We start from the raw sequence: 14,484 nt of genomic DNA on the forward strand, positions 1-14,484 counted from the left end.
GCTTATGTCCACACAACAATCTGCACATGGATGTTTGTAACAACTTTAGTCTTACTTGCCAGGACTTGGAAGCCAACTACATGTTCTTCAGCAAGTGAATAGATGAATAAACTGGTATATTTGGACAACGGAATATGGTTCAGCATTGAACAAAAATGAACTCTCAAGCTATAAAAAGACATGGGAAAATTGAAAGAAACCAATCTTAGGGCCCGTGCTGTGGCGCAGCGGGTTAAAACCCTGGCCTGCAGCGCCGGCATCCCATATGGGTGCCAGTTCGAAACCCAGCTCTCCTCTTCCAATCCAGCTCTTTGCTATGACCTGGGAAATCAGTAGAAGATGGCCCAAGTCCTTGGGCCCCTGCACCCACATGGGAGACCCAGAAGAAGCTCCTGGCTTCGAATCTGCGCAGCTCCAGACGCTGCGGTCAATTGGGGAGTGAACCATTAGATGGAAGACCTCTCTCTCTCTCTCTCTCTCTCTCTCTCTCTCTCTGCCTCCCCTCTCTCTATGTAACTCTGACTTTCAAGTAAATCAAATAAATCTTTAAAAACAAAGAAACCAATCTGAAAAGACTGCATACTGTGTGTTTCCAACTAAATGACAGGGTGGAAGAGGTAAAGCCAGGAAGACAGTAAGAAGATTCGTGGCTGCCAGGAGTGGAGGGATGGAGGGAAAGAAGAACATGCAAAGCACAGAGGACCTTCAAGGCAGTGCAGTTATTCTGCATGAGACTGTAATGAGGAATACAGGTCATCATGCATTTGCACAAACCCACGGGACGTGCTACAACTCCCACAGACTGGGTGACAAGGATCTGTCAGCTTAGAACGATCCACTGCAACTGATGCTCCACTTCCCTGCAGGCTGCTGATAATGGGGGAGGCCATGTGTGGCTGTAGGAGGAATTATGGGAAATTTCTATACCTCCTGTTCAGTTTCTCTGACAACCTAAAACTACTCTAAAAAATAGCCACTAAAAATTCTTCCTTCCAGGCCTTATGTTTACAACTTAAGAAAAATAAGGGAAAGAATATTGATATGGTTTTCTAGTTAAACCCATCACAGGATCAAATATGAACTATAACCTATGACAGCAACTGTGCCCCGCGAGAGCTGAGGTCATCCACTAAAAAATATTCTACCCTGACCACTCCCAGCGCTGTAAGAAACCTTAACAACTCCATACTTCCAAGGAATATGCCCAGGTCATGTCTAATGTGAATATTCCACTTTTGTTTGTTCTCTTTAAAGGAATTAGCCATTTTATGCAACTCCTATGGACATAGTTCACCCAATGCACAAGGTCATCTTTGATCTTAGCATTTGGGGATTTTGAGAGAGATCTCACAGATAACACGAGTTTCCTAGTCAAAGAATAACTGCTACAGAACTTCCATAATAACAAAAACCTCCTAAATTGATAAGCCAAGTGGTGAATTATCTCAAAAACATGAAAAATGAGTGATCAGCCACTACTGGATCCACAGTCTTTTGGAACTGTACCTCCTACCAATTAAATATTCAAAATGCTTTTAATACCTATGACACCTGACAGTGTCCCAATAGGAGCAGGAAACAGAAACAAAACAGAAAATGCCATGAACCTTCCAAGGAGATTGAAATAAGTCAGTCTACTGTCTCCCTGCCAAGTGCCAACTCCCACCCTCCCACACTCGTGAATATTTGGTTTATCTTCCTTATTTTCAATGACTGTCCAATAGTATTGACCTGTTGTTGTCCAAGCTTCCAACCACCAACGCTACAGGACATATGAAGTTCTCTAAATCTTGATGGCGATTAAAGTGCTCAGTGCTCACTGCCTCGACTCTGAGAAACTTCTGTTTGCTCTCCAGTCAGTGTGGAGCATGTGGACAGAACTGTGGAAAGCAGGTACAGGTGCACACGTGCGGAGGAGGGAACGGCTGAGCAATAAGCCACAGTGGAGAGAGCAGGCATTGCAACCTGGCCGCACTGTTCATCTTCTTTTCAGCACTTGATAGTTGCATTTTTGCACATGCCACACACCTACTAGCGGTTACCCAGCTGGTAGCCATTACTTCCTTCAAAAGCAAGAAACTTGAAGCAAATCATAAACCAGGGAGATATAAATAAGAACAGCAATCTAATCATCCCCAGCAATCATAAAACTGATAGTGTGCTATCAGTTTAGTATAGAAAAAATTTTTAGAAAGCTAGGAAAAATTTACTCTGAAAGTGTTATCGCACCTGGACCCTGGAATTAGACAAAATTTAGAACAGAATTCGATGATTATAGTGGGGCGGAGCCAAGATGGCAGAATAGTGAGGGCCCGCACCAATAGTCTGGGAAAAGATAGTTCAATAAAAGTGGAGTTACTGTAGCCTCAGAAAAAGGCTCAGGGAAAAATTGCAGAGGAAACTCTCCCGGATCTAGTGGATATGACACAGAGGACCTACGGGGAGAGCAAGGTGGCCCACTGCGTGGAAGCCCAGCCCCACCGAGCCGCCGCTGGAGCCCAGCTGCTGTGGGGAACCCAGCCGCTGTGGGGAGCCCAGCCACCGGAGCCCAGCCGCAGAGGCGGGAGCCCAGCCACAGAATCCACGTGCCAGCACTGAAAGGGGAGCTCTGGAAACTGAGGTGAGACAGGGCGCTCATCAGGCACCACTGCACCAGCCGCCGCCGCCCTTCCCCCAACCCACCCTGGGACGGACATTGAGACACACATGACCGAGTGAGGGAGGAAATAGAAAATGGAACAGAGTGAGAAGCACCTGCGGAAAGAGTGCGCGATTCAGGGGGACTAATTGAGGGACTAAACAATCCAGGATCCCTCCCCCAAATCAGAGCTGCAGCGGGTGGGAAGTAGCCATCTTGTTTGTTTACATTCGGGCTTAAAGGAGAGCTGCTTCCCTGCCACACTAACCTTCGGGGAGGAGCCCAAAGGTGGAGTGGAGCAACACAGCACCTTGTGCAGGGGCGGGCAGCGAGGGAGGGCAGCTCAAAGCCCTGAAGCCAGTCTACTCAAGTTACCAGAAAAAAAAAAAAATCTGAATAGTGCCCGCAGGAAGAGAGCAGGATCCAGGGGGCGAACTGAGGGATCAAAAACACCAGGATCCTTAGGAACCGCCCAACCCACAATCAGAGCTGTAGCGGGCAGAGTGCAGCCATCCTGTTTGTTTACATTTGGGCCTAAAGGAGGCTGGCCTCCGCTCCAAAGGGGGAAGCAGCAGGGGCGGAGTCCAAAGGTGGTCTGGAGCTACTTGACACTCCTCACACAGGAGGTGCAGTGAGAGAGAGTGGCTGACCAACGAACCCCAGGCACAGACACGTAAGGGCAAACATAGGAACAAGGAAACCGGCCCCTAAGGGGCGGAGATTGGCACCTCAAAGCCCTGACACAAACCCACGCAAGCTACAAAAATAAATAAATAAATAAATAAAATAAAAACAAACAAAAATAAGTAAAAAAGAAATAAACAAACTCTTGAAGGCAGAGCAGCCTGCTAACACTGGATACTGGTACAGACTCACAGCAGTCTATAGCAGAGGGAAATCAACCAGAAAAACCACCCAGACAGAATGCCAAAAAACGAAACAAAAACCCACAATAAGAATACAGAAGAACATATAAACTCGCCAATGGAGCAGACTAAACCAACCATAACAGAGGCTGAAGAAGAAGAATTTGAAACCATGCCAGAAAAAGAATTCAGAAAATTAATAATCAGATTACTTAGAAATAATGAGAAACAGTGTCAAGAGCTGAATGAAAAACAAGCCCAAGGATTAGAGATCCTAAAGAGAAGCCAGAATGAAATACTGGAAATGAAAAACTCAATTGACCATATAAAAAACACCGTGGAATCCCTCAGAAATCGAACAGATGAAATAGAAGACTGAATATCAGAATTTGAAGACAAACTTCCAGAAATAATACAGTCAGTTCAAATGCAAGAAGAAGAAATTAAAAAATTAAAAAATATGGTCGGAGACCTACAAGATTCAATCAAACTGTGTAATGTTCGGATAATAGGAGTTCCTGAAGGGGTGGAAAGAGAGAATGGATTGGAAGGTGTTTTCAATGAAATAATATCAGAAAACTTCAAATTTGGCTGGATAACAACAGCCAAATTCAACATATATCCAGGACTCCATATAGGGTAGACCAGAAGAGAAATTCACCGCAACACATTGTGGCAACACTCAGCTCAGTGACACACAAAGAACAAATCCTAAAATGTGCCAGAGAAAAATGACAAATCACATTCAGGGGTAAGTTAATCCGACTCACCCCAGACTTTTCATCGCAAACACTACAGGCAAGGAGACAATGGCATGATATATTTCAAGTTTTAAAAGACAAACAATGCCAACCTAGAATACTATACCCTGCAAAGCTATCATTTATGAATGAAGGGGAAATAAAGATCTTCCAAGACAAACAGAAACTGAAAGAATTTGTATCCACACGTCGAACCCCACAACACTTGCTCAAAGACGTGCTGCACACAGAAATACAAAAACAAGAACTTCACTACAAAAAAAAAAAAGCGAATGTAGAGTAACCTACAAACAAAGTTCAAAATACATAAACAGCTCATTTCAGGAATCATGAATGGGAAAAGACAGTACTCAGTAATCACACTGAATGTGAATGGTCTTAATTCTACTACCAAAAGACATAGACTAGCTGACTGGATCAAGAAAGAGAATCCATCTATATGCTGCCTTCAGGAGACACACCTTATCAGCAAAGATGCTCGCAGACTGAAAGTGAAAGGATGGAAAAAGATACTCCAAGCTAACAGAAATGAAAAAAGAGCTGGTGTGGCCATCCTGATATCAGACAAAATAGACTGTAACATAAAAACTATTAAAAGAGACAGAGAAGGGCACTTTATAATGATTAAAGGATCTATCCAACAGGAAGACATTACTATTATAAATGTATACGCACCTAATTACAGGGCGCCTGGCTACCTGAAAGAATTACTAAAGGATTTAAAGGGAGATATAGATTCAAATACAATAGTAACAGGGGACTTCAACACCCCACTCTCACCAATAGAAAGATCAACCAGACAGAAATTCAACAAGGAAACAACAGAGTTAATTGACACTATAGACCAAATAGACCTAATAGATATCTTCAGAACCTTCCATCCCACAGCCAAAGAGTTCACATATTTCTCCCCAGTACATGGAACATTCTCTAGGATTGACCATATGCTAGGCCATAAAGGGAGCCTCAACAAATTCAAAAAAATTGAAACTATACCATGCAGCTCCTCAGACCATAGTGCAGTGAAACTCAAAATCAACAACCCAAGAATCTCTACACCATATGCAAATATATGGAGAATGGACAACATGATCCTAAACGAACAGTGGGTCATTGAAGAAATTAAAAGAGAAATCAAAAGCTTTCTAGAAACAAATGAAAATGATAACACAACCTATCAAAACCTGTGGGACACAGCAAAAGCAGTGCTAAGAGGAAAGTTTATAGCAAATGGTGCCTACATCAAGAAGCTGGAAAGGAATCAAACAAATTAACTCTCCATGCACCTCAAGGATTTATAAAAACAGCAGCAAGTCAAGCCCAAATCCAGCAGGAGGAAAGAAATACTAAAGATCAAAGAAGAAATAAACAGAATTGAAACCAAAAAAACAATACAAAAGATCAACAAAACCAGGAGCTGGTTCTTTGAAAAAATAAACAAAATCGACACACCATTGGCCCAACTAATCAAAAAAAGGAGAGAGAAGACCCAAATCTGTAAAATCAAAGATAGTAATGGAAATGTAACAACAGACACAACAGAAATAAAAAGAATCATTAGAAACCACTACAAAGAGATGTATGCTAACAAATTGGGGAACCTGGAAGAAATGGATAGATTCCTGGACACATACAACCTTCCTAAACTGAGCCATGAAAATATAGAAAATCTAAACAGACCCATAACCATGGAAGAAATTGAATCAGTAATAAACGCACTACCAAAAAAGAAGAGCCCAGGACCTGATGGCTTCACTGCCAAATTTTACCAGAGATTTAGAGAACAACTAACCCCAGTTCTTCTCAAATTATTCAAAATGATTGAAAGGGAGGGAACCCTCCCAAATTCTTTCTACGAAGCCAATATCACCTTAATTCCTAAGCCTGGAAAAGACACAACAGAGAAAGAAAACTACAGACCTATCTCCCTGATGAACATAGATGCAAAAATACTCAACAAAATTCTGGCAAACCGAATCCAACTGCACATCAGAAAGATCATTCACCCAGACCAAGTGGGATTTATCCCTGGTATGCAAGGATGGTTCAATATTTGAAAGTCAATCAATGTAATACATCACATTAATAAATTGAGAAACAAAAATCATATGATTATTTCAATAGATGCAGAGAAAGCATTCGACAAAATACAACACCCTTTCATGACGAAAACCCTAAGCAAATTGGGGTTAGAAGGAACATTCCTCAACACAATTAAGGCAGTATATGATAAACCAATGGCCAGCATCATATTGAATGGGGAAAAGTTGGAGGCATTTCCATTGAAAACTGGCACCAGACAGGGATGCCCACTCTCACCATTGCTGTTCAATATAGTCCTAGAAGTGTTAGCCAGGGCCATCAGGCAAGAAAAAGAAATTAAAGGGATACAAATGGGAAAGGAGGAAGTTAAACTATTCTTATTTGCAGATGACATGATACTGTATATAGGGGACCCGATAAACTCCTATAAGAGACTATTGGAACTCATAGAAGAGTTTGGTAAAATAGCAGGATACAAAGTCAACTCTCAGAAATCAACAGCCTTCATATACACAGATAATGCCAGGGCCGCGGAAGAACTTCTAAGATCAATCCCATTCACAATAGCCACAAAAACAATAAAGTATCTTGGAATAAATTTAACCAAGGATGTCAAAGACCTCTATAATGAAAATTAGAAAACACTAAAGAAAGAAATAGAAGATGACACAAAAAAATGGAAAAACCTGCCATGCTCATGGATTGGAAGAATCAATATCATCAAAATGTCCATTCTCCCAAAAGCAGTTTACAAGTTCAATGCAATACCAATCAAAATACCAAAGTCATTCTTCAAAGACCTAGGAAAAAAAACTATGCTGAAATTCATATGGAGAAACAGGAGACCGAGAATAGCTAAAGCAATCCTTTACAATAAAAATAAGGCCGGAGGCATCACAATTCCAGACTTCAAGACATACTACAGGGCAGTTATAATCAAAACAGCCTGGTACTGGTACAAAAACAGAGGGATAGACCAATGGAACAGAATAGAAACACCAGAGATCAATCCAAACATCTATAACCAACTCATATTCGACAAAGGACCTAAAACCAACCCCTGGAATAAGGACAGCCTCTTCAACAAATGGTGCTGGGAAAACTGGATGTCTACATGTCGAAGTATGAAGTATGAATCAAGACCCCTATCTTACACCTTATACAAAAATCCACTCAACATGGATCAAAGAACTAGAGATGCACCGTGATACCATGAAACTAATTGAGAGCATAGGGGAAACCCTTCAAGATATTGGAACAGGCGAAGAATTCCTGGAGAAGACCCCAGAGGCACGGATAATCAGAGATAAAATAAACAAATGGGATTACCTCAAATTGAAGAGTTTCTTTACAGCGAAGGAAACAGTCAGGAAAGTGAAGAGGCAACCAACAGAATGGGAGATGTTATTCGCAAATTACACAACAAATAAAGGATTAACAACTAGAATCTACAAAATGATCAAAAAACACCACAGAATCAAAACAAACAACCCAATAAAAAAATGGGCCAAGGACCTTAACAGACATTTTTCAAAAGAGGAAATCCAAATGGCCAACAGACACATGAAAAAATGCTCAGGATCCCTAGCCATCAGGGAAATGCAGATCAAAACCACAATGAGGTTTCACCTCACCCCGGTTAGATTGGCTTACATACAGAAATCAACCAACAACAGATGCTGGCGAGGATGTGGGGGAAAAGGGACACTAATCCGCTGTTGGTGGGAATGCTAACTGGTAAAGCCACTATGGAAGACAGTTTGGAGAGTCCTCAGAAACCTGAATATAGCACTACCACAGGACCCAGCCATCCCACTCCTTGGAATTTACCCAAATGGAATTAAAGGGGAGAAAAAAAGAGCCATTTGCACCTCGATATTTGTTGCAGCTCAATTCACAATAGCTAAGACATGGAATCAACCTAAATGTCCATCAACGGATGACTGGATAAAGAAACTATGGGATATGTACTCTATGGAACACTATACAGCAGTAAAAAACAATGAAATCCAGGCATTTACAACAAAATGGAGGAAGCTGGAAAACATCATGCTGAGTGAAATAAGCCAGTCCAAAAGGGACAAATATCATATGTTCTCCCTGATCGATGGCAAGTGAAATGGACACTATGAGAGACAATGACATGATCAGCCCTTGTCTAGACTGTTGAGGAACAATGTACTATTTTATTCCTTTTAGTATTTTTGTTGTTGTGGTTGTTGTTGTGGTTGCTCTGTTCTACATAAGACCACTGGTTGAACTCTGTAATCAATCCACAATCATTCTTAGGCATTTAAAATTAACAGGAAAGTGATCTCTGTTAAACATAGGAGTGGGAATAAGAGAGGAAGGAGATATATAGGTTGGCACATGCTCACTCGGACTTACCTCCAATGGTAGAACTAGAAATGTGCCAGGGGATTTCAACTCAACCTTACCAAGGAGGCAGGTACCAATGCCAGCGCACTTGGTAAAGTGATAAGTATAAATACACAACCAATCAAAAAGATAGGGTATGTGTCAGAGATTTCACAAATAAGACCAGTGTAAGCAAATAATGAAGGACAGAATTAAAAGGGAGAGAATGATCCTGCGGGGGAAGCAGGACACACAGCAGACTCACAGAATGGCAAATGCCCAAAACAGCACTCCTGCCTCAGAATCAACCCTTGGGACATTCGGATCTGGCTAAAAGGTCCATGAGAGTCTCACAGGCATGGAAAGCCATGACACGGTGGCAAAAAACAATCTAAATGAAAGATCCTCGTGAACAAGACCCCAGCAGAAGGAACAGGCCATCAAGGAGAGAGGCACCTTTCTCTGAAGGGAGGAAGGAACCTCCACTGTGACACGGCCTTGACTAAACAAGTTCAGAGTCGGTGAACTCAAGGGACCTCCATAGCCTAGACAGCTCATAGCAAAAGTCTCGGGTGATTGCTGACTTCATAAATAAGAGTGCCAATTGTTAAATCAACAATGGGAGTCACTGGGTACATGCTCCCCACGTAGGATCTCTCTCCTTAATGTGTTTTACTATGAAACTTAAAAACACTACTAGTCGAACAATACCCTATACCTTGTGCGGTTGTGTGAATGCAGCCTGTTGAAATCCTTGCTTAGTATATACTAAGTTGATCTTCAGTATATGAAGGTAATTGAATATGAAACTCAAAGGGCAGGATGGGAGAGGGAGAGGGGAGGGCCACAGGAGGGAGGGAGGTTGCGGGGCGGGGGGGGGGGGGGGAAGCCACAACAATACAAAAGTTGCACTTTGTAAATTCACATTTATGAAATAAAAAAAAACAAAAACAAACAAACAAAAAGAACAGAATTCAAACTTTGCTGATAGTAAATACTACATTAGTCAAATTCACCACACCTTTTAAGCCTCTGTTTTGTTTATCTGTAGTCATTGATAAAACAAGGAAAATAATGCCTACCACTTAGGGCTTTTGTGAAAATTTAGACAAAGCATCTCGTGTATTTATTACAGTGCCTGTCACATAGTAACTATTCAGAAAATACGGTTATTGTTGTGGAAACTGCTGTTTCTTTATTATTATGCTGGAAGCATGGGCAGTAGTATTATGGAATCCTAGCAGGATCTTTCCTACATAAATAGTGGGTAAATCAAACAGAAGTTTTTGTAGTTTTTGTTCTCTGAATTGCTCACAGATGCATATTCAAGAGAAGCCCATGCATTTTCCAACTATTTCTTAATGTGTATCTTACCTTTGCTTTTATGACAAGTTCCTCATGCTTGCGAATTAGCTCCTCGTTGTCTGAAAGTGATGAACCTAGACTTTGTTCCTGTAAATCTCTTATGGTTTTCTGAAACCAACAAGTAACCTAGGTAAGAAACAAAAAGAGACAAAATGTAAATGGTCAGTGGTAAGTGACTAAAAATTCAGGAATAATTCCTGTTTTTCAAAAACTTAAGCTACCTTAATTTCTTTCTATATAAATAAATCTCACATACTAAATATATTTTTTTATTTTTCATTTCAACCTCCACATGCATAAGAGAAAAAAATTTAGACCAGAAAAGCATAAAAATGAGTTATCTGCTCAGTATATTAATTGAAATGAAGAAAATAATTCAAAGTCTCCTAACAAAGAACTAAATATAACCAGCAGTCTATACACCATGCATTCTTTTTTAAAAAAAAAAGATTTTTTATTTATTTATTTGACAGAGTTACAGACAGTGAGAGGGAGAGACAGAGAGAAAGGTCTTCCATCCATTAGTTCACTCCCCAAACGGTCACTATGGCCAGCGCGCTGCACCTATCCAAAGCCAGGAGCCAGGTGCTTCTTCCTGGTCTCCCATGCGGGTGCAGGGCCCAAGCATTTGGGCCATCCTCCACTGCCCTCCCAGGCCAAAGCAGAGAGCTGGACTGGAAGAGGGACAACCGGGACGAGAACCCGGCGCCCATTTGGGATGCCGGTGCTACAGGCGGAGGATTAGCCAAGTGAGCCACGGCGCTGGCCCCCCACACCATGCATTCTTTTAAAACATGTCCTATTTCCTGGACACAAACATGAATCTGAGTGTAGTTCTATAGACTCATGTGATATTAAACAGAATTATATTTTCTATTATAAAGAGGCAATGCAAAGATATGTACTTTGCTATAACTGTTGGGAATCTACTCAGAAAATAAAAGGATAAGTTATTAAAATTGCATGGATAACTGCTCAAGGGCATGACTCACACTCACAGATTTGAGTGACAATACATTCCACCCACAGTGTTTTAAAACAACAAATTGCAAAAAACTTGAAAGAAATCACACATTTTAAAGGGATGCCATAACTTGACATGGGACTCTTGATTGCAGATTCCATATCCGAATTAAAAGACATGGAGTTATATTCTCAAATACTGTATAGCACATTGTCTTCAGAATCATTTCACAGCTATTGATTCTCACGAAACTAATCTAGACGGTCTGCCCATTGCTTTTTGGATATCACTTTTATTTTTCTCAACAACTCTGTAACAAGTTGATGATATCATCATGGTAGAGAGGAGGTAACTGAGTTTTGGAGGGGCTATGCAGCCTATCCAGGGCCATATAGCAAGTGGTAGACATGGGATTTATCCCCACATCTACAGGATTCTAACACCCATGCTCTTCCCACTATGTCCTGCTACCATGTCTGAGTACCCCAAAGTCTTGCAGCCCTGTTGGCAGAGGCAGAAACTTAAAACCTGAGAAATGCCCATTCGAAATGATGAGCTTATGCCAAAACTGACAAACTATCTCTCTCCACCCTATGTGGTCCGCCCTGCAATAGCTTCAGAGTTTTCCTGAAGTCCCCTAACATGGGGAAATGTGTGAAGCAGGTGGCTAGGAAGGAATCTAAGTTCGATCTTAGGTTGCTTACAATAAATGCACACTACATCTCATACACATACACACACACACACCCCATAGAAGTTAGAGGCTCACTAAGATTAGAGGATACCACAGGGCTGATATCACGAAGTTGACTAAGATAAATATACCCATACCACTCTTAGCTTTGCTAGCATGAATAAGCAGTAAGAAGAGCAAGCCTTCGACTAACTGGAGGCCATTGCTAATCAGCATGTTAGCCCACCATCAGTGCAAAGAACAGAACAATGGTGACTGTGCACCATTTCACTTTACTATGGCAGGCAAGTCACTGTCTTTAGAATTTTTAGTAATCCATGCATCATACACAAATCATCAAGCCAATCCTCTTACCTAGAGTATTTATGTATTGACAATTATTTAAAGATAGTGTCTTTTTCTGGTATCCCAATTAGAACTAGGTGATATATAACATATTAGCATGTACAGCGAGTGCTTATCAAGAAGTATAACATTTTTGATTAATTTATGTAATTTTTTAAAGATTTCTTTTATTTATTTGAAAGTCAGAGTTACACACACAAAGAGAGAGGAGAGGTATGGAGATGCAGGGAGAGGCGCGGGGGGGGGGGGGGGGGGGGGAGGGAGGGAGGAAGGGGTATGTCTTCCATCCACTGGTTCACTCCCCAATTGGTCGCAATGCCCGGAGCTGCACTGATCCGAAGCCAAGAGCCTCTTCTGGGTCTCCCACGGTGGTGAAAGGACCCAAGGACTTGGGCCATCTTCTACTGCTTTCCCAGGTCATAGCAGAGAGCTGGATTGGAAGTGGAGCAGCTAGGTCTCGAACCAGCGCCCATATGGGATGCCAGCGCTTTAGGTCAGGGCATTAACCCACTGCGCCACAGCGCTGGCCCCCTAATTTATGTAATTTTTTAAAACACAATTTCTCACAAGTAATGCAGAGTGCCCATATTAAAGCATAACTAGAGGAATTATTTAAGGGTTTCCTTCAATTAAAGTGGATCGTGAATATAGCTACATTTCTGAGATAGTGTATTAAATACTGGGAGTGTCTTATTTATTCTTAACTAAAGTAGGAGACCTAGAAATCTCAAGAATGCTTTAATAGGGGAAGTTAACACAGAATCCAAGTGAAAGAAAAATGAGTGCCAACAGGTGTTCACTAATCTCTAAAAACAGGTGAGAAACCTGAACCCACAGATGATCCTATTAAATTCCGTGATTCAAAAACTCGTCATCCAACATATGCTCATGGTGATGAAAACAGGGAAGGACTGAGTTGTTCTGATTTTTAAATGACCACTGACCTCATCTCCTGGATTTGTCTGATACACAATCAACCCCCAATGGATACTATTCCTGTAAGGCAAGCTATTCCCTAAAAGAGAATGTAGTTCCAGCACCATGACGGTATTCAGCATATCCTGTTCACCTCTCTGTTAAAGCCTGTGGAGCCTCCAGAGCCACACACTTTTACTACCAAATTCACCCTGGAAAGAAACATGAAAACAAGTCGGTGTAAGACTCAGAGTATGCAGATTCTTCTGAGGGTGGTACATGTCATCACGAGGCATTCACACACAGGAGCAGCCCCGCAGATCAGATTTACCATAGATGGTGTGGGATGCACACAAAATCGGCTCTCGGAGTTTTTCTGATGCTAAGTCAGACACTCTAAATAACCCAGAGCATGCAGCCATAATATTCCGCCACCCAGTAAATCAGTCACTGCATCCGCAAGCAGCTACCGCAGACAGCTGCACAGATATTCTAAGCATACTTTTTAAGAAGCTTTTAGATTATATCAGCTGCTGTCCAAAAGCCTGAGTGATAAGTACAGTAAGAAATGTAGCAGGACATTTCAGTAACATGGTCTCTGCAGAAGGATGAAAATAAGAGCAGTGGTTTGAAGGGATGTGGAAAGGAAGACCAAAAACCATTCAAAGCATGCACTGGGAATTGCTTCACTGCACGATGGTGGATTAAAGTGGGAAGTGAACATTTTTCTTCTAACCACTCCCTACCTTTCCACTTGACTTACACAATGTGCTCATGGTCACACCATCAGTTTGATCTGACATTTTAGGTACTCCGTGTCCAGAGAAGGTAGAACTAAGGTAGGGAAGTGGGACAGATCTTTCACTTGGGGGAAGAGGATGGAGGTTACACCTATCAGAGGGTGATTAGAGAAAGAGAAAGCAAAGTCAGCGAAGATGCAATTGAGGGCATTCAGTAAAAACCAAGATTTGCCTTGAAAGTTCCAGAAGAATCTAGGGAAAATTCTCTCAAATGCTATCGACCTGCACTGTCCAATATTGCAGCCACTAACTACCCAGGGCCATGCGTACTTGGAATTTGACTAGTCCAAACTGAATTGGGCTCTAAGTATAATAAAGCTTAAGTATATAAAAGCACACAGCAGAGCTCATACAATTAGTGTAAAAGGATGTGAAAGTGGGATTGGTACTGTCGCGTAGCAGGTAAAGCCACTGCCTGCAGTGCAGGGATCCTATGTAGGCACCAGTTCGAGTCCTGGCTGCTCCACTTCCAATCCAGCTCTCTGCTGTGGCCTGGGAAAGCAGTAGAAGATGGCCCAAGTCCTTGGGCCCCTGAGCCTGTATGGAAGACCCAGAAGAAGCTCCTGGCTCCTGGCTTTGGATGGGCTCAGCTCCAGTTGTTGCAGCCAATTGAGGAGTGAACCAACAGATGAAAGACCTCTCTCTGCCTCTCCTTCTCTGTGCAACTCTTTCAAATAAATAAACAAATCTTAAAAAAAAGAAATGAAAGTATCTCAATAAGAATGTTAGAATAGA

At 41.7% G+C, this 14,484-nt stretch overlaps 1 protein-coding gene across 1 annotated transcript in view; it reads right to left on the reverse strand.

Moving 5' to 3' along the window:
• The window catches only part of CCDC141 (coiled-coil domain containing 141), a 202,317-nt gene that overhangs the window by 115,218 nt on the left and 72,615 nt on the right, over positions 1 to 14,484 (reverse strand). The window contains exon 6 of the mRNA XM_062188558.1: positions 10,041 to 10,157. Within this exon, the coding sequence (XP_062044542.1) occupies positions 10,041 to 10,157 (117 nt within the window). The remainder of the gene's footprint in view (positions 1 to 10,040; positions 10,158 to 14,484) is intronic.

This window comes from Lepus europaeus, chromosome 1 (genome assembly GCF_033115175.1).
Source record: "Lepus europaeus isolate LE1 chromosome 1, mLepTim1.pri, whole genome shotgun sequence".
NCBI lineage: Eukaryota > Metazoa > Chordata > Mammalia > Lagomorpha > Leporidae > Lepus > Lepus europaeus.